Raw genomic sequence first — 21550 nt, 5'->3', positions numbered from 1 at the left:
TTTCAACAAACATGACAAATCATGGAGCATTTTCTGTGTCATGAGACTTAGGAAAAAATCAAAAGAAAATGTATTTCCTTCCAAGAACCCTTATGACCTCTATTTTCCTTAACATTGTTGTTATTATGAAACTTGAAGTGCCTTTTAAAAAAAATGAGAACGCGCTAAGGAGGAGGTAAAATTATTCAAATAAATATTCATACCAAAATCACTAAGCTTAGTTTCCTAAGGAAGCTTTTAATAAAACTGCCACCCAGATGTTAAAAAACAGTCATCTTGTTAGGTCTGAAATAAATCTATTGAAGAAAAATGATGATAAGATGGCAAAATCATGGATCTTGACATGTCTACAGCCCAAGGGAGAGATGATCAGGTGACATGATTATGGTTCCAATATACATGATATATTACCATCTATTCTTCTCTCAAAAATGATGTAGACATAAAAAGATTCGAGATCTCGTTATCTGTTTGTTTGTTTGTTTCTTATGGATGGAAATGGAAGGCAATCTTAAATTTATTCCTTGAACATGTTGAAGGGCTACTTTTCGGATTGGTAGATCATAATTGTTACGTTTGTTATTGTTTGTGTTATTCCTATGCCTCTGAGTCTTCTATTTTTCTTTAGTATAGTATTATAAGAAATATGATTATTATTTTCATCATTATTACTATCATCATCTTCTTCCTCTTCTTTTTTGTCTTCTTCTACTTCTCCTCCTCCTCCTTCTTCATCATCGTCTCCATCGTCATGACATGCATGATAAATGTCATTATTATTCTTTCATTGTTAATCCACAATCAGCCCAAAATTGCATACCAGCTGTGGATGTATGTGGTGTTACAGGGTGGTATCAAGGTAAGTATATGTAGATCACTAGCGGATCCAGAGGGGGGGGAACAGCCGGCCCATGCCCCACCCCCCCCCCCCATTAGAATCAAAATTGAAAAATTCGTAATATAAAAATTAATTTTTTTTTTTTTTGGGGGGTTGTCCATTTTTCCTCGGAAAAATGTGCCCCCCCCCTTAAAAAATCTTTGATTCGCCCCTGATGTAGAGAATTCAATTTTATCACAAACATATGTACTTCACCCCAGAAGTTCATTACTGGGGGTCACTGTTGATCCAGTATCGGCAATCGATGGGAAGGGAGGGGGGGGGGGTAAAAATCAAATTATTTCCACTTTTAACCCCAATCGGCAACTCAGAGAAAGTAGGTGGAATATGATTTGGGAGAACTAATCTAAATGAAACACTGTGGGATGTTTTTTTTGGGGGGGGTTATTGTTTTGTCTTTATTATTTCTATATATTCAGGATGTCATTTGGGAGAAATGGGAGCGCGAGCAGAAAAAATGAATAAATTCAAATAAAAAAATAATGTGTTTCAACAAATTGTGAAAATGTATATATATATATATATATCTATTTTCCTCCATGTTCCTCCTTCTTTTCTCTCCCTTTTCTCTGTCCCCTTATTTTTGTGTGTTTTTTGGGGGGCGGTTGTTTTTCCCCTCTTGCCCCCCTCCCTCCCAAAATGTACCCCACTGGTGACCTAATTGACAATTTACTTACCATAGATTAGTGTACTTTTATCATCCAATTACAGGGGTGTTATGTGTACCAACTCCGATTGCCGGCGTTCCGTCATCCATGCGATGCATGTAAGTTAGCTCAATCGAGACCATTCAATTCTTTTTTATTATAAATATTCCGTTTATATTCAGAACAAAAATTCAAACTCCATTGCGAACGGACTAAAATCATATAGAAAAAAAGAAATGTTTATTTTACGAAAATAAAGCACTTCAGAATGTACCCTATTCTTATTATTGTTAATTTACGGTTTTACACACTCAAAATATCCGAAGCTACTGACATGGCCAGCATGAATTTACTTTCACTTTTTCATTCGGTTTAAGTCTGAATTGTATTCATCGAAAGGTTGAACGTAGAATTTTTTTATTTTATTATTTTTTTATTTTTTTTTGGGGGGAACGGAAAATATCCTTAACAGTATTGCTAGAAAACTTACAAGGAAAGGAAGGGTTAATCAAAGATATATTTTACGGGGGCATTGGTTAAGCTGCGCTCGTTGAAGGACGCGAGGCTTTGCCATGCTTAGAAGTGTAAGCGCACCTACGGAGGTAAAAATGTCTCCCTTTTTTTTCAATATGAAATTGAAAAATTGTGAGACAAGAAAGGTTTCTTCGCATTTTTTTGTATTTAAATTATCTTTTTTTACTTTTTAATGGACGCGTTTGGGACAAAATCTCGCTTTGCCCCGAACCTCTGTTGGAAGCAAGTGCCCCCTCTGCCCCATGGCCCCACCCCCCTCCGGCGCCCCTGCTACAGAGAAGTCATAGAAGCGTTTCGGACGTAGAAGTAATTGATAGGGGAAAACAATAATATTCTTTCGACTTATAATGAGTGATCTCACATCGACATTTCATGTTTGTCTTTATTTTCTATGTTTCGCCTGATAAAGGGATTTGACAACTGAACGAACAAGGACCACTCTATCTCCGTTGAAATCGGTAGAAAAATTGAGATGGAGAATGAAGGGGCTCAGTCGTTCAACGGTGGAAGCCAACCTGAAAATAGAAGAAGCTCTAATGAAACTAATCGGCTATTTCGCGTACATTCAGCGTTACAATTTAGAACTGCATCCAGAGCAAATATTAGCCCGACAGAGACAGGATACAGTCTTGTAAGTTGATGATCAGGGCCCCGTCTTACAAAGAGTTACGATTGACCCAATCAATCGTAACTCTATGGAAATCCATCAATGTCATAATTTTTTTCCACAGGAAATTTGCAAAATGTCCTTTGTAAACAAAGGAGAACACATCAAGTTGTCAAGAAATCAATGAATTTATGGATATACATTTCATAACTAGAATTCTTTTTTAACCAACGTGCATTTTATATGTTGACTTTGCTGGCTTTCCATAGTTGCGATTGATTGGATACATCGCAATTCTTTGTAAGACGGGCCCCTGATCAACCTCAGCTATATGAAAATCCTTCAATTTTTTTGCCAAATGCCCTTTGTAAACAGAGACTTTGGAGAAGTACCGTCGATTTTCAAGAAAACGATTAATGAAATAAGAATGCACGATAAATTATCTAGAAAATATTTTGATCAAACATAAAATTTAGATAACTACGGAGCTGTCTTCCCATAGTTGTGCTTCATTGGATTAATCGTAACTCTTTGTAAGACGGGACCCATGGATGTGTACAGAAACAGTTGGATATATTTTAAACTAACATGCATTTTAGATAACGACGTACATGCAACTGGCTTGCCATACATGTAGTTGTGCTTGATTGGAATAATTGTAACATTTTATGAGACGGGGCTCGGTGATGTGTTGGGAAACCTTAGAATCAATAAATATTCATAAATATTCATTAGGTAGGCTGATGATATATATATCCCCATTTGTTCTTTTGTATTTTATTATATGAAACTAGGTTTATCAAACATTTTTTTCCACCAAGAACTTCTACATTACTGATTAAGTGCATAAGTCATGTTAGTTGTTTATTGCCGCAACTTATTTCATTACAATGGAGACACATGATTTACACATGCATGAAAAATTAACCAATAATGATTACATGTAAATTGTAATAACATAATAAAAAGGAAAGTCGGGATTTCACATCATCAGCCCACCTAATGAATATTCATAACGATGTGCATATAAATGTTTTCACAAAATATTAATGAATTCAAAATTCGATTTTGATGATATTTTCATCACTTCGCGTTCTTTACCTTTAAAATCTATTTAAGCGACGTTTTGCATGTTTTACTGGAAACGATTACGATTGCTATAAAATATAAACGCATGATGAGATATTTGTTTTATAATGTTGATTTCATCCGGGAGAGTTAAATTGATATCCCCTTTCTGCTCTCCTTTTTTTTCTTTAGATTTCTTTATAATACGAGTTTAGTCTCCATCGAAGCAAACACCTTCACTGGATTTCCGAACCTTCTGACACTGTGAGTTTAAACTAGTCATGTTTTTATGATATTGTAAAAGAGGTTTTATATATATATATTTTGCTCTTCTACCGTTTGTAATATCCATACATACAATGTTAACATCGCGATATTCATGGCTATGAGTTTGACTAAATTGATTAAGCCATCGAGGGTTTATTAAGCATATTAAATGATTACAAAATGGGGAAAATCATCTAATGTTTAACCATGTGATCATTAGACGAGTTGAAGTTTGTCAAGTGTCGTTTAGACCAAATGGGTTTAGACAACATGTGTATTAGACCAAAGGGGTCTTAGAAGAATTCGCGGTGGATGAAGTGGTACCGATTAGATGAATTGCTTAGAAGACCGAACGGCAGATGACTTTAGATCAAGTGGTAATGAATTGATCCAAATGATAGCCTCTTTCATATGGCTGTGTAAAAATAAAATCTCTGTGAAAATACGCAATTCGATGAATCTCACTCATCAAGATGTCAGGTCGCGAAAAAGGAAGAAAGGGTCTCACAAAGTCAGAAAGGTTGGCGCCACGCGACAACTCAGTTCTACGAGACAACATCCAAGTTTTATTGCGTGCGACGCGGCCAGGGGCGTAGCTACGGGGGTGCCGGGGGAGAACGTTCCCCCCCCCCAGGTCTCCGACCCCTGAAAAAATTGGCGGAGCAAAAAGAAGGAAAAAGAAAGAAAAAAGGGGGAAAGAGAGAAGGGAAAACGAAGAGGAAAATAAGAGGAGGAACACGAGTGAATAAAATAAGGTGAGGGGAAAAGTTTTCATGTCACTATATAAAATTTTCGCTGGCGCTTGCATTGCCTGTTCGATGTGGTTCATGTCTTGCTCAACATGGTTTATATGGAGCTTAAAATATCAAGTCAATACATGTATATACAAAACATATTTCAGCTCGGACATCGAGCATTCATTAATTTTTTTTCTTTAAAATGTCCGTATTATGGTCTTAATTGCCACCTTTCGCAATCCTCACGGACGCTTATATTAGGGTCCCCTAACACAAAGCTTAACGCTTAATCATACACTTAATTTTTAAGATTGATTGTACATTATAGTCAATAGAATCACACGTATAAAACTGCTCTACAATCAATGCTAAGCTTTGTGTTACGGGGGGGGGGGGTTACAGGCCCTACAGATCTGTTTTTCGTGTGCAAAATTCTTTCCCGAGACACCCGCGCCATGCATGTACATTACGACTAAAAACTGGAGATATTCGAAGTGCAGGACCTAAATAGATTATGACATGGATAAGAAAGTGTTTTCTTCTTTTAAAAAAAATCGAGTACATATTGAATGAGGAAAAAGTTACTGAATCAAGGCTTAGATATAGATCATTACAGTCCATCGAATCGATATTGCATTTAATGTGGATTATTGGTGGATCTCTGACAATTGATTCCATGGGTCAAATCACCTCTCCAGCCGAAAGCATTTCGCATGCGTTGATTTTTTTTTTTCTTTTGTTTACTCCTACACAAACGACATGCCTCTAGCACACAATGTAATGGGCATTATGCTTTACTTTCCCCAGAAATGGGGATAAGATTCGAATTCCCGGGGGACCACTTCGATTGATGAGTGGATACCAGGCACGACCATGCGGTTTTGAAAAGCACCCTAAACAAGGGAAGCAAGGCTTTTCCAGAATATGAAAATGCATCTCTTAACAAGTATTTAGCTTGTGAAACCCTACAAGTATTGACACCCTTATAATGTTACATAGGCCTATACGTACCGTACTTGCACACTCTTTCCCTTTTTACGCGTGGTCGCGCCTGGTATCCACTCTTCAATGGAAGTGGGCCCCCCGGGCGGCCTTTCGAGCTCAGGGAGAAACCAAATGGGGCTTTGGAAAGTCGTCCTGAATCGGATATATCGCTGTTACCATAGTCGCAACCAGAATTTTACACACGAAACGCAGAATGAATGCTTCCGTTCCAGATGCGAAACGAAAAAAAAATCTCATGTCACACAATTTGCATTGCAGAACAGAGTGTTACGACCATGACGAGGGCCCAAAGTCTCTTCCAAAATTAATAACCGTCGCAAATAAGCATTCACGTTCTCCAACGAAAGGTCGGGAATATCAACACTTTCAGCTATTTCTATCTATTAAGTGTGATCTACATCCACTTCAGAATTTTGCTACAGTGCTTGAAATAGTGCACAAATCAACACTATTTCAGATCGGAATATCAAATGTTTTCAGCTCGCGGTTCGAGCTCGCACTATTGATCTTCATGATAAAAAATGTATTCAGATTATAGGTCTAACTCTAAAACACGCGCATGCATGTTTATTGAGAACGGCAGTTTGTTCTTTGTTTTTTGTTTAAAACGTGCTGAAATTATCCAGTTTCAGACCAGAATATCAATAATTTTCTGCTCGCACTTCACGGATGCATTATTGATGTAGGTAGATACCCAATTACCCATCCGGTACCCATCCTATTCATGGTTTAAAAACATAAATGAAGTGTCCAGTTTTTAGATCTAAAATCTGAATTTTCTTCCGCTCGCGCTTAGCGTTCACATCAATTGTTTAGTTACATACCTATCCCTTTCATAATTACATAAAATTGTTGAGAATTACCTCTTTTTTAAGGTCGGAATGTCAAAAATTTTCGCATTATTTAATTGTTAAAGCTATGTGTCGTCTTCACGGATATCTGCAAACAGTCCTTACCAGGTCCCTTTTAGATCAGGCCAGAACGTTTATTATAATTGTCTGTTCGCGCTTGGCGTTCGCGGTAATTATCTGAGTTCCATATGCATTTTGTTCAGGATCACAAACAATACCCAGAATGTTAAATTTTCAGGACAAAATACATAAAACTTCCAAAACAAAATGAAAATGAAATAGCTCGCACTTCGACCTGACATTATCTTTTTAAATACATATAGTGATTGAAATATTATTTCATATTTATGTTGTTTTAAAAGAATAAAGCAAAGAAATTACTGAGAGGACTACCCCTACCCCTCCCCCTCCCAAAAAAATTATTATAATAATAGGTCAACTTTGAGCGACCGATCGGGGAAAATATGGATTTAAAAAAAGTTGGGCCCTTCCCCTTTTGGCGAAAGTGGATCCGCCCCTGTGACACATACAGCTACAGAAAAATGCCCCCCCCCCATTAAAAGGTAATGACACCAAGTACCCCCAGGAAGATATCCTAGCTACGCCACTAGACCCGACACGACGTCACCCACCTTTCAAGGAAGCCAGATTGAAGTGATTTTTTTTATAAATTACACAGCTTGTTCTTTTTATATAGAATCTTAGGTTCGAACAAGATACAGAAGATCAGGAATACAGCTTTCACTGGTTTACACAAATTGCAACATATGTAAGTTATATCAGATATAGCATGGCATTCAGGACTTGAACACAATTCGGGGAGGTTTTAGATATGGAAAGTCTGTGTTCAATCAGCCTCCATTCTTATATATAACGAAAAGTTAAAAGAAAACAACATGAAACTGGTGCAGTGCATGAAAAACTAAAATGTGCTTATTTAAATTTACATCTTTATTAATGAAAAAATGGTCATCATATATTATTATTATTATCATTATTGTTGTTATTATCAGTATCATCGATTCTGCATCATATCCATGATAATTGCCATTATTGTAAATATTATTATTGTTGTAATTATCATTATTATGAAAAGTAATATTATTATCATATATTGGTATAAATATTTTAAGAGTCACGATTATTAATATTATCATTATGATTATTATTATTCTTTATACTAATACTGTCAATTCTGTCATTATCGTTATTATCATTGTAACTGTCTCTTTTTTCAGGTGTAAATATCAAAAGTATCTTTAACTTGCACTAGCAGTGTTCACTGAAATACGTTTCTGTATGATGGGCTTCGAGTGTCCGTGGAAGAAAAAATATCCCCCCCCCCCCTCCTGATACAATTACTATTATGCCCGTTTGTGTGTTCCAATGATATTGAATGTCGGTCCAAACTCCAAGCTCAATTCTTAGTGATATCGTATTCATTTACATGGCGTGTCGCCTCATTATTTTAATATGTTATATTAACTATTGTTTTATTCTGTCGGCTAGGAATATTCAATGGAGCGAGCTATCTTCGATTGAAAAAGGCACATTTACACATTTGAACAGTCTTCTTTACTTGTAAGTATTCGTCTGGATCTTTGTTTGAGCTGAAAGCTCTGGTATAGTTCGGATTTGCGTCAGGGCAAAGAATAATTCCTCCTTATCCGCTTATAAACATATACCACATAAAAATGGCATCAAATGGTCGTACTTTTCTGGAATTTTTACCTCTCGTCAAATTATGTTGCAACCTTTGGGGTGGTTGATATTACCTCATCAACAATATATCCAATCACAGCAAAGGGGGAAATCATGTGGTTGGCGGACTTGTTCATAGGGCGGATTAGCCCCGCTACCTCAACTCATTTAACATGTTTAGTATAATTAACCTGTCTTTTCATTTATGTGAACTTACATTGAAATACTTCATTTCTATTTTGGTATAGACTTCTTGACATATATGTTATTATTAGTGACAAAATTCAAAGTTTTATGCAAGGTGCCAAATATCTTACATCTTATTATTAAGGGAACTCTTTGGGAACCACTTAGAATACTTGCAACCTGGCGTGTTTACTGGATTGAGCAATCTTCGAGAACTGTAAGTATTACCGTCTAGTTAAAGGAGAATGAAACCTTTGGAACAAGAAAGCTTGTGTGAAAACAGAAAAATCAACGACATATATCAGCGAAAAATCGGACAAATAATGAGAAAGTTATTAGCATTTGAATATTTTGATATCACTAATGCTATAGCGATCCTCACATTGACAATGCGACAGAGATGTTTAGTGTCACTTGTGAACAACTCTCCCCATTATTTTAGGCTCGCAAGACCGATTATATTTTTTAATTTTATTTTCCTTCATCAAGTGCCGGGTACGTTGCAGCGGTGTAGGCCTATGCCTGGTGGGGGGGGGGGAGAGGCAGAGCCAAATATTCCCCGGTAACTCCGTCTAGAATTGACATATTTCAGTTTAGGGGCGGTAGTGAGCACGGGAAGCGCGCTCCCTGGGGGTGGGGTGTCTCCCTCGAGAAGCGTGGAAGCTCCGACGTTCTCGTGAATCGTTCCTTGTCTGCTACCGCTCTTAATACGTCCTCTGCCTATTTTCGGGCGGGAGGGGGGGGATGGGCTAGAGCCAAAATATTTCCCGGTAACTAAATCCAGAAGGATTTCATTTTAGTGGTAGGTAGTGAGCACGCGAAGTGGCGAAACACTTAATACTGAGCGCGCGAAAGGCGCTCCCTATAAGGGGGAGTTTTCCCCTCCCACGCAAAGCACCGAAGCTCAGACATTTTATTCGAATTGCTCCTTGTCTGCTCCCGTGTCCCGTGATTCACACGCTTCGCGTGCTGACTACCGCCCCCTTGAATTAGATCCAAGCTTCGCCACTAATTGTAGATTTAGTTAACGGGAAATTTTTGGATGTGGCCCTCCCCATTTCAGGCAGAAAACTAAAGAAGAGCGGAGCAGACAATGAACGATTCAAAGAAGGGTCGGAGCTTCTGCTTCACGTTCTGTACAGGCACAGAACTTAAAAAGAGCAGGAGCGGGCAAGGAACAATTCGAAGAAAACGTCGGCGCTTCCGAGCTTCGCGCGGGAGGGGAAAAACTCCCCTTATAATATGGAGCGCCTTTCGCGCGCTCATTATAAAATGTTTCACAACCACCCCCTAAAATGAACCGTTAGCAAAGCCACAGATTCTGGTTTTAGTTACCGGGATTTTTTTTTGCTCTCGCCCCCCCCCCCCCTTCCAAAAACAGACAGGGGACGTATTAAAATGAGCGAGAGCAGATAAGGGACAATTTAAAGGAACGTCGGACCTTTTGTGCTTCTCGCGGGAGGGGGGTGCACTCCCCTCCCTCCCCCCCCCCCCCCCGAACGCGCTTCCCGGCTCACTACTGCCCCTATACTGAAATCCTAGTTATGCCACAAATTCTAGACGGAATAAGTGGGAAAGATTTGGCTCTACCCCCCCCCCCCCCCCCCCTATGATAACAGGCACCTGTTATGCCGCTGCAACGATGTGCTTTTAAACCATTCGACCGCGGGACCCGATGAAGGGGGAAAAAATATTCGGTCTTGCGGGCCTCCGTTCTCGCTGGCCTTCGGTCTCGCAGGCTGTTACCGTAGGGTTAGGATTTGGGTTACCCGCACATTAGTTGCGGATTTGTTTTGTTGTGCGATCGTCATAGGCACAGGAGGAGGGTAGGGGGGGGCAAACCCGGCGCTTGTCCCCCCCCCACCCCCCTTTGAGAGGCATGATTAAAGTGTGTCATGTAAGAATGGCGTTAAAAGAGAAGTTCAAAAAGCTGGGTCGGATATTAAATACTTATATATTTTCAGACGCTAATCTACACTGAAAGTGAAAGTTTTGTTTCTAACCTTTAAAAAAAAATCGTCGTTGCTCATTTGAAATAGTGCCATAACAATGGCAGACCAAGTCCATGTCCTTTAAGTCCATACCTCGCTAGGTCGAGTCGCGTCGACATAATCCTGCCTGTATTGGGCGCGGCCAGACCAGAAGATATCAAGGTCTTGTGTAGATTTGGTAGGGGCAGCAAAATTAAGCATGAAGAACCATAAAACAATGTCATCAGTCTATGTATTTGCATTTATGCAAACAACAAGAATCTTGATTGCGTTTTGTTTTACCTTTTTGGAAAAAAAATACAGAAATATTCTTTTAATATTACTAACGTTAAATGTCGTGGAGTTTTCATTATCCTTGAAAAAAAAAAGTGAACAAACGAAAAAAAAATAACTCTAAAATCTCCCATAAAAGTTCTCTGGGTTAGGGTCAGAGCTTTTGTGGTCATAAAAATCTGAGCAGAGTGGACCTTCCCAAAGGCAATGTCATCAACAAACGTAGAGGGCAGCAACACCCAAGCTTTCGCTCAATTAAATTCTGTTCCTTTGTGCTTTAAAATTCAGTTACCATTACCTCGATCATCGGATCCTGGCATGCCCGCAAAGTTTCACTTTCCCGACTCCCTGGGGAGCATTCGAACAAGAGTTCTTAAACTCTGAACATCTACACCACGACGCGTCGCGACTCTTCCACATATTCCCTGATATCATTCCATTCCATGGATTCCATTTTAAATTTTAATAAGCATTCCATTTTATTTTTTAGCAACCTAGATATTCAAGAATTGAATTCTTTATGAAGATAACTTGTGTTTTAACCAAATTTATTCGGTGTATTCACAATTACTGTGCCCCACCTATTGGTTGCAGCGGACAAAGTTGGTATCTGCTGAGCGCGCTTTATAGTGCATAATGCATGCGATACTTCGCTGACTGACGCTTCTCGGCCGGTTTACATAATATTATGTTTACCAGGATCTAGGAGGTGGGAGAGAGATTTTCTGCATATTTGTTGGGAAATTTAAACCGTTTTGGTAAATTTTTCCTCCGCTTATCAAATGGTTTTATTTTCTTAAGCATCTTCACACCAGCACTAGCCTAGCCTGCGCGTGATGTCGACCCCAAACGTTAGACATTGGCCTGTCCGCTGCCAACCGATAGCTGGCGCTCCGTTCTGTGAATCCACCAAATTATTGATGCCAATAAATGTAATTTAGATAAATACCAATAAATGTGTTATGTCAGAGAAAGTGACCCTTGACCTATGACATACATTTTTACGTGAATTTTTAGTATGCCAACCCTATTCTGAGTGCCAATACCAACAGAGAAAAAAAAAATAAATACACAATGATCCAAGAGAATGGCTTTACCTGGAATCATGACTGATAAATAACTTGAAACGTCATTTTCAAATATCTAATGTCGGTTTCCTTATTTCATTAATATAGTCAGTTTATTCACTCTCTCTTGAAAAACAGAGGTCTACACCTCAATAGGATCCAAGGCATCGACAAGGGGGTTTTCGACGGACTGAAGGAATTAGAATTCTTGTAAGTAAAACTAAAGAAATTACAATTTTGAGTTTCGTTGAGAATGAAATTTATAATGCCTTAAAAAATGAAGAATAATTATCCGCTAATGTCCCACTCTATATTCCCCTTCCCTATAGTCTGCAGACGCAGAACCTGATAAGAAATCAATACATATGGTTTTTACGCAAGTCTAGTAAGATATTATGTACGCAAAATTGCAAGGACCTTTATCTGACTATTCAGACCACACGACTCGTGTGAATGGTTTACGTGGCAAACTACCCCTTCCCTTAATTTTACCATAAAGATGCAAAAGTAAAAATGCCCTTACTTTCCAGTTCCTTTCAGAAATACCCTACCCCCCACCTCCACTTGGAAAATAAATTATGCGGGAGGCGCGATAGCTCAGTCGGTAGAGCGGGGGTTTCAGATTCCGGTGACCAGGGTTCGATTCCCAAGTGGTGCGCTAGTACCCTTTGGTAAGGCATTTATCCTAATTACCAGGTCCCTCGGAGAGGACCTTAAGCCGTCGGTCCCCTGGTTGCTTTTTCACAGGCATTCGTGCTTTCTAATCAGTCAGGTAAAACCTCGGTATGACACGTGAGGCCCTAGCTGACGGACAATGTCGCCGTTCTCGGAGAGACACCCCCCCCCCCACAGATGGTAAATTGCCACTTTCCTTCTTAACCTCTTCTGCTAATCGTTTGGTCTGATTACAATTTTAGCTCATTTTTACCTTCCACTTTGGCTATTTTAGCCACACTATTGAATAGGCCTGTCAATGTCGTATTTGGTAGGCCTATAACACCACTTAGCTTATATAAAGTACCGTATAGACCAGGTTTTCAATTGACAAATGCACTAATAATCCGGATCTGCTATTAGATTAGATTCACTTGTAGTGTAGGCCGATTTGGGAATTAGAGCAAATCAATATAGAATAGCCCATTCTGATTAAAATTATCTACATGAGAAAATCAGACCAACTGCTTGTTGACAAATTTATTTCAATAGAAATCATTCTGAATCGTTCCCTGCGTCTATGTTCATCCGATACAAATAGATATTGAATGTATTTCTTCTCTTTCAGGTATCTGTATGAAAATCAAATCAGCCATCTAGATGTTGGGGCATTTTCTGATCTTGAAAACCTTAAAATATTGTAAGTTCTCACTCAATTACGTCTCCACTATACTTGGAGATTGTAAAAATAGTATCAACCACGTCGATCTTTGTATGTAATGATATCAGGTACTATTTACCAATTTAATGTTATCATTGTAAATATTTCGGAACATATCTATAAAGTGGGTTAAACGTTTACAACTTTGATCTGAAACATCTTTTCCATAGCCATTTGAAGCAAGCAACTCCATTTACTTTGCTCTTATTGATCCTTCCTTGAAAAATGATTCACTGGCACAGATGGGTTGCATAACCCAGTTCGCAAAGATTTGTTAAACATTTTTTTTAAACTAAAGTCAACCCGTTCTAGTAATTTCTTATCAAAAGAGGTAACATTGGAGTTCTGTTTCAAAACTATTCGCGTTTTGTTGGGGGGAAAAATGACGATATAAATCCTAAATGACTTTGATGCCGCTTTGATGTAAGTTATTGACTTTGTTCAGTTTTTGATTTCAACTTTCCGGCCAATGTCGCAAATATAGTTGCTAACCTTTAGACCAGCTTGGCCCAGTTACATGAAAGCAAATGAAGAGCTCACTTGCAGAGGGGGTTAGGTCCATTTTTCATCATATTTGATATTTTTGTCTATTTTTAGTAGCTCTATAAGATGATACCAAAGAAAAGTTGAAATTCCCCTTAAAAGGTGATCTAAAAGGGCAAATAAAAATCACTTTTTTTTAAAGGGGTTAGGTCCATTTTAGTTTAGTTGCAAAAGGGGTTAGGTCCACGCATAATTTTTTGGGGAAAATAATATTTTTAAAAATATGAAGACAGGTAGATTTCTGTTATATCCAATGTTATATCCTCATGGTAGGGTATGAAAATTTAATTCCCATAAGAATATTGCAATATGGGAGAATAAAAACAAATGATTTTCTTGGAGTGAACCTAACCCATTTTGCAAACAAACTCTTCTGAAGAGCTCATTTGTCAAAAGGGGTTAGGTCCATTGTTCATAATCAAGTCGCTCTGATGAAAACAAAGAAAATTTGAAATTCACATGAAAACGTAAATAAAAATGGCAAATAAAATCACTTTTTTAAATCAAAATAGACTCATTTCAGTTTACTTGCAAAAGGGATTAGGTCCACAATGATAATTTTTAGAACAATATGTAGAAAAAAATGAAGACAGGTAGATTTCTTTTGTACCCAATTTGAATTTAACATGATAGGGTAGTACATTAAGTCAATTTAGTTTCTCATAAAACTATTGCAGTAAGTGAGAATAAAAAAAACTATTTTTTTCTTGGAATGGTCCAAAGTGGACCTAACCCCTTTTGCAACTAAACTCTTCAAATATAGGTGATCTAATGATACCTTCAGGGAAAGCCTTCATTTTGATTGGCTGTTCCTCATAGTTACTATGGTAATGATGACGATGGTGAGGATGATGATGATAATGATGATAGTTTTCGTCCTTTGCCTGTGAAAACGTCCACAGCTTCACGAATTGAGGCTGGTTCGAAGATGGCTGAACCCCGGGGGGGGGGGGGCCACTTCCATTCACGAGTGGATACCATGCGCGACCATGGGGTCTCGAAAAGCACCCTAAACACGTAATTTCCATATTCTGAAAATGCACCCCTTAACAAGTATTGGCGTGTGAAACCTTACCCTTTACAAGTATTGGAAACAAAACAATACTCTTGGCAAATATTCCCTGAAATGGACCCCTAAACAAGTACAGGAATGTTTTATTGTTACGGGTCCTTCGGTCGTCGGCTTTACCTTATTTGGTTTAGTACGAACCCACCTTCTACACCTCGCGCAAATAGGACTCTAAACACGTAGTGTTGGGGCAAAAAGGACATCCTTTATAAAACATTTTAATTTTGTTTTATCATCCCACAAATTCGACCCTAAACACGTAATTTTCCTAGCGGAATAGATACCCTTTTTTCATTATTTTGTGTTTTTGACACCCTTATCACGTTACGTACGTAACGTGCCCTATCGTGAAAAAGACATCCTTTTTACGTGTTTTTTTGGTCGCGCATGGTATCCATTCGCCAATGTAAGTGGCCCCCCGGGGGCTGAACAGACCAATCTTTGGCCTAAACGGTATGTTGCAGTGCGGACAAGCAAAATCAGGCAGTGGGGCAGGCAAAGCGATGGCATTTTTTTTAAAACTACCATTGAAGGGCAAAGTTACCACAATCTCATTAGATTTACAAACCCTCATTTGCAATTTGCTTGAACGCTTTCTATATCATCTTCTCTTTACTGTCCTTTTCAATTTTCTCGATTTTTCTTCAATAAATGAAGCCTTCATTGAAAAAAAATGCTTCTTTTGCCTAGAAATTTGTCATCGAATTCCATCACCGTTTTGAGTAGTGGAGTATTCACAGGACTACGATCTCTTCAATATCTGTAAGTTAACTGGCGCTTAAGACTCTGTAGAGGTTTACTGAATAGGTTTCTGATTTAGTCTAGGAGATGGGGGGGCTTTATTCAACATTTTTGATGGGGAAGGTTTGACAAGGTTATCCGGGGTAAAATTGTGTGCTGATTCTAAAAATGTTACTTTTATTGATTGTACTCACGCAATTTTGGCCATTTTGGCAAATTTTTGACCAAAAATGACAATTTCTTACCACTCTTTGGCAAATGGTCCCTTAACAGAATGCTCTTGTTTGTCTAACCACGCGCTCTTCATTTTCCTTGTTATTTTGTTCGACCTCTGTCCTCAGGTTTTTAACTGACAACCATATCCATGTCATCGAAGGGCATGCCTTTGAATCCCTGGGGAATCTCCAGTATCTGTAAGCAAAGTTAATGTATTTTTTATTGTTTCATGTTATCCGCGTCATTCACGTAACTATCGTAAATAATACGCATGACTATATGCACGAATTAAGATAATTCCTTGTGTGCTTAATGATGAAAATTATAGTCAAGAAATTAAATACTCCGGAAATTTGCTTTACCCAATTGATCCTTGGCCCTGCAGCCGCTGTGCAGCGCCAAATCGACGAGGCTATATCCCTTCAATCGTTGAACGTCAAACAGGGTAACAACCACTTTTATCTTTTAATGTCTTTTCGGTCTGACGCAGCCGGGGTTTGAACTCCGGACTTTTCGCTTGTGAGACTGACGCTCTACCAACTGAGCCAACACACCGGTATATATAATGTTGGAGCGCCACATAGGAGCGCCTTGAGCACCAAGCAATGTGGCCACGTGCGCTATGCATATACCATTATTAGTATTATTAATATTATATCCATAACCTCACAGCCCCTACTCTATATAAGAACATATCTTCGTGCATAAAGCCGTGTGTACTTTTTTACGATATGTACGAAAAGCCTTATGAAAGACTACCTAGGTGATGTTGGTGGTGATGATAATGATATTAGTGCGGGAAATATTTAAACGCCAGAAATATAGTGCCGCATTAAAATATAAGTCCTTACACTGCCATTGACTTTGTCTTTGTTAGGTTCTTTCTTGGCACTGAATTGGGAGCTGTAGACTCGAATGCACTTGCTGGACTTGTATCCTTAGAGAAAATGTAAGTAAACTTCTGTTTTCATAGTGATTTACATCTATCAAAGCAAATGAATGTAACGTTCTATCCGTCTTGCATGTGAATTTGTGTAAGCCAAGCCGAATCAGAGGCAAGTATTCACCATGTTCATAGCAAACATTTTTGGTTCACTGGAAATTAACTGACAGAAACCGCATCTAATGCAATTTGTCTTTGTGTGCATTTAAAGAAAATATTGATAAACTTAATGCATATGGTCATGAAATCGAAATAAGCCCCCGGTTTTTATTTCCTTTAAAGAGAAATAAATTATAGAATGATTACAAAGATATATATCACATGCATGAATGGAAAACAAAAAAAATTCTTTTACATTGTGAAGTTCTCTACACTGAGATCTGGGTTAACCATAAAGCCTGGAGCGAAATGATAGCGAGTGCTCCACAGACTTTAATCGTAACTGCAATCTACAAGCGAAATCTCTGGGCTTCTGGCATGCATCTCCTGTTTAACCCCAAGCAAGTACGTAACAAGCAGTCTTAACTACGGATGCTGGAATACAAACTCCAACCATGACTTAATTGGCATTTCTTTAACCTTCAAGACCCTGTCCAATTAAATTATCCTTTGCTATTTCTGCAAATCGTCACACAGCTGGCTCGATCCCTCTGATCACAAAATTAAGCCCAGTCTGTACCATTTCTTTTATGCCTGCGCAGTGAAGAGGTGGAATTTTCGCAAGGCAAACTGGACTTACCTAAGATCTTGTGGACAACCTAGTCTCCAACCGTTAAATGGCCTCCGACCTGAACCTCAAAAGTCAGCATCCCTCAAGCAAGCTCCTACATGCAGACGCAACACCTTCGATTTCCTCTATGCTCGATGTGGAATTATCGCTTCTGAACTTACAGCCTGCCTAGACAGGATACGCAGATCTGGTTAGAGGCCGTGGAAGGAATTGCCTTATATAAACAAAAACCTGGAATAAAGTCAATTGCCTCGAAGAAAGAAGCTCCAAGCGAATCGTGTCTGGCAATCAGATCGTCGAATATCTCTTGGAAAACGGATCAAACCTTTAGGAGTTCAAGCAAGGAACACGTTGGACTATACGTCCATCATTGTGGCTTTCGCGTTGATCTCTCCCGCTAGTGTGTACTTGCTATATGCTCATGGACCAGAGAACGTACGTAGAGTGGCGCGGGTATCCATCTCTGGAATGGCTTGGAGGTTTCTATGCCAACTGCCTCCTATGCTTGTCGAAGTGAAATATCTGGCGCAAGGTGCTAACAGCCATCGCCACATCAAAATCTAACAATCCAAGAAATGACCCAAACCTATTTCTGCGTTCCGTTCAAGCTCTTGAAAAGACTCCTCTCGCGCACCTGGATCTGCGATCGATCATTTCCTTTCGGAAGACCAAGGAAGATATTGCCGATCGAGGTAGAACTACTGTCAAGATATAGCGAGCTTTAGATCAAGGAATTGTTTTAGAAGGTCAAACAGCTGGACTAGCCCTTACAGCAGCATTATAAGGCCACGTCTGGCATCATGGGTTCGTCCTGAAGCTGGATCAACTATTGCTGACACCTTGTGCGATTCATCTGTACCACCACATCTAACCACAACATCATTCTGCTAAAGGCGTACAGGTGACGGATACGTGAGCAGAATGCGCTGACTAAAGAGCAGAGTTTTTCCAAGGTTAAGTGTTGCCCCCAACAGTAATCACTATCCTCTCAACCTAGCTCGAGATCGAGATCGAGATCTCCATCAAGGTCCATTGTTAGCCTCACATTAATCAACGTCGTTTCAACGTATTCATCAAACTTATGATAATTCCCATCATCGGATAGTAGTTGGTTCACAGCTAGAGAATACCCGGCCATCGAACACGGATACGACCGCCTGCACATCTTAAATGCGGAGGAAACATACCGACAGCATTCTGCCTGAATGTTCATGAAGCCCAGCCTAACCTGTACCCCGGGGTGATATTTGGCCATGCTACTGACATGCATTCACGCAACGCAAAAAATTGCAAGGTTTCAAGCATCGTTATAGTAAACCATCTGCGTCTTGCTGGTCCCAATTGCTCGATTTTGCATGACAACTAGTTGGCACCTTGCCGCATTGGTGACCAGTTGGTTTCTAATCAATTTGAACGGGGTTTCACAGTGACGAATTCGAATATATATTTTTGTATTTGGTTGAGTTTAGCAGAACACGTAGGAACCTTCGTGCACCGAATGATTTTGCCTGCCCCTGCGTGCTCGATCGAAGAAAGGGCGTGCAATGTAGGTATTTTCTTCAAAATGCACACAAGACATAACGTACCGAGTACAAAAGATAAAAGGATTCGGTTGAAGTAGCATTTCCCTCTCATCATTATTTTGTTTTTCAAGTGTTAGGTTTCATATTTTGTTCATGAGTCATGGCCCTATCAAACAGACATAAAGGTAAATGACTTTAGAAAAGATAAAATCCTACCATTTTATTTAAGTACTCACATGTTTTTGTCTTGACAATTTGAATTACTTTTTGCATCCAGGTCTACCTCTGACAATCGCCTGTGTTGTCTTTTAGCGGAAAATACCACTTGCGCGAGGACATCCCAGACCAGTCCCTTGGACACCTGTAGCAGATTATACCCAAACTTGGCCTTGAGGATTGCAGGGTGGGTCATGGGTTTATTGGCCTTAGCTGGCAACGGCACCGTTCTCTTCCTTCGGCTTCGGGATAGAACTCACAAGAAAGATAAGAAGAAAATGAAAGACACAGTCCAGAATACCATGATAACTAGCTTGGCGATGGCTGATATGTTGATGGGAGTTTACATGATTATCATTACGTCTGCCGATCTTAAGTATGGCAATACCTTCTACCTGAGTGCCCTTCAGTGGCGGGATTCCAACATGTGTAGATTTGCTGGATTTCTAGGATTCTTATCCAGTGAAGCATCGGTTCTGACCCTGACCTTGATAACCATTGATAGGTTCATATGCATCATGTTTCCATTCAGGCCAGAGTTTAGACTTGGTCACAAGGGGTCTATAATTCTTGTTGCTGCAGCGTGGTCCTTCACTGTAATGTTGAGTATCACATTGGTGATCGTTACATCATACAGACCTGACGTATACGGACTTTCCGATGTTTGCCTTGGTCTACCGCTGCATGTTGAGGCGAAAGATACTGGATTTTTGGAAATCACTGGACATTTCTTCTTTGAGTACCAAGTAGATTTCAAAATCAATGAAAGCGGTTCTAGGCCTCCATGGTTGTTTTCCATAATAATTTTCATTGGCTTCAATCTAGTGTCTTTCACTTTCATGTCGATATGTTACATAACGATGTTTATCACGTCCAGGCGTTCTTCGGCCAAAGTGCGCAGCAGCAAACCCAATAGGCAAGAGACTAAACTGGCAGTCCGTATGGCGATGATCGTTGCTACAGACCTTGCTTGTTGGATGCCAGTCATCATCATGGGTATCCTGTCTCAGACCGGAGCAGTCACCCTTGATCCTTCCCTCTATGCTTGGACAGTGATTCTCATCGTCCCTATCAATTCATCAATCAATCCGTTCCTATATACCTTCATCGTTTATATCGATGGCATGAAGGCGAAAAAGAAGACTGGGATCAAAGACAACAAAATCAACCTACAAGAGGTTAAAAACGAGGACAGAGGGAACCACCTACCATCCAACGCAAGTGCTGCTGAAACTCCTGGACCCGGTCTCACAAAGAGTTGCGATTAATCAGTACGATCTCGAGTATATGGGAATCCATCAAGTGATATGATTCAACTTTAAAGTCCGGGGGGGGGGGCACTCAGTATAATGCATACTGGGTATGTGCCGCGGAGGGGACCCCCATTTTTACACTCAAATTTCCGTTCCAAGGCATTTTTGTCTTATTGAGAAAAAGAACAAAGAAAGCCGCTCCAAAGCATAGCATTTTCTTCTTATCGAGAAATAAAAATCCGCTCCAAAGCTTCGCATATTTTTCGTTACGCCGTTCCGGTCGCATCGATCTGCTACAATGAGCTGCATGTTTAGTGAAAAGCGGCCGCAATTAACGCACTGTCCGACCATCGCCTCTGCATCATACACGCATGCCCGTTCCATTGGGATGCATATACGCACTTACACGCTGGCGATCCGTTCCAATTAAGGACCCCCGTTTTCACAAACGTTTGTAGTTCCGAAGCCCGTTCCGAGGACCCTCCTTTTTACAACAAGGCCGCTCCAAGGCCACCGTTTTTTGTCTCGCCCGCGGCACACCCACCATTCCTAGGTCGAGTGCTCCCCCCCCCCCCCGGTTTAAAGTCCTACGCAAAAGCATTTCACCGTTGTGGCTATCCTGATTTTATTTTCTAATGACGCCCCCCCCCTCCCCAATTTGGAACTTGTAGTGTGGTCGTTTGACACAAAGAAATGCAATGTAGGTGAAAGAAATGCGAGATAATAGATATACATTTACAAGAAATATTAAAGATCTTTGCGTTTGAATATAAATATTTGTATGTAAACCAATACTACATTTTTTTTTAATCTCTTGCAAAAAAAGTAATAAAGGTCTTTATATTTCAATATACAATACGTTTTTTTTTGTATGAAACCAAAAATGTTTTTAACGCTCTATCGAATGCCCGGGGGGGCACTTACATTGACGAGTGGATAAAAAAACATTAAAAAGGAGGTCTTTTTCACACTCAAATAATGAAAAAAAGGTATCTATTTCGTTAAAAAAGTTACGTGTTTAGCCGGGTCAAACTTGCGAGGGTATAAAAAAGACATATGTGTTTTTTTTTTTATAAAAGATGTACTTTTTTCCCAACCAGACAACACTA

The 21550-nt window shown here is 39.5% G+C and overlaps 2 protein-coding genes across 2 annotated transcripts; both read left to right on the top strand.

The window, feature by feature from the left end:
• Positions 1-788: 788 nt before the first annotated feature.
• Positions 789-13190, top strand: LOC121421207 (reticulon-4 receptor-like 1). The gene is made up of 9 exons (XM_041615869.1): positions 789-859; positions 1610-1664; positions 2489-2710; positions 3947-4018; positions 7312-7383; positions 8124-8195; positions 8647-8718; positions 11971-12042; positions 13115-13190. Exons 2-9 carry the CDS (start codon positions 1654-1656, stop codon positions 13188-13190), a joined length of 669 nt encoding a protein of 222 aa, XP_041471803.1. The 5' UTR covers positions 789-859; positions 1610-1653.
• A 2302-nt stretch (positions 13191-15492) lies between these two features.
• Positions 15493-20504, top strand: LOC121421205 (G-protein coupled receptor GRL101-like). The gene is made up of 4 exons (XM_041615868.1): positions 15493-15581; positions 15902-15973; positions 16654-16725; positions 19250-20504. The coding sequence occupies exons 1-4, from the start codon at positions 15493-15495 to the stop codon at positions 20454-20456; spliced, it is 1440 nt and encodes a 479-aa protein (XP_041471802.1). The 3' UTR covers positions 20457-20504.
• Positions 20505-21550: the final 1046 nt, after the last annotated feature.

Source organism: Lytechinus variegatus, chromosome 9 (assembly GCF_018143015.1).
Source record: "Lytechinus variegatus isolate NC3 chromosome 9, Lvar_3.0, whole genome shotgun sequence".
Lineage (NCBI taxonomy): Eukaryota > Metazoa > Echinodermata > Echinoidea > Temnopleuroida > Toxopneustidae > Lytechinus > Lytechinus variegatus.
Note: the sequence above shows the minus strand (reverse complement) of the source record. Positions and strands in the feature narration are given on the sequence as shown.

Coding starts and splice junctions, on each gene's coding strand:
- LOC121421207 (XM_041615869.1), top strand. Junction 2,711..3,946: donor CAGAGACAGGATACAGTCTT/GTAAGTTGATGA, acceptor TTTTTTCTTTAG/ATTTCTTTATAATACGAGTT. Junction 8,719..11,970: donor TTGAGCAATCTTCGAGAACT/GTAAGTATTACC, acceptor CTTGAAAAACAG/AGGTCTACACCTCAATAGGA.
- LOC121421205 (XM_041615868.1), top strand. CDS start 15,493: ATGCTTCTTTTGCCTAGAAATTTGTCATCGAATTCCATCACCGTTTTG. Junction 15,974..16,653: donor CTGGGGAATCTCCAGTATCT/GTAAGCAAAGTT, acceptor TGTCTTTGTTAG/GTTCTTTCTTGGCACTGAAT. Junction 16,726..19,249: donor CTTGTATCCTTAGAGAAAAT/GTAAGTAAACTT, acceptor TTTTGCATCCAG/GTCTACCTCTGACAATCGCC.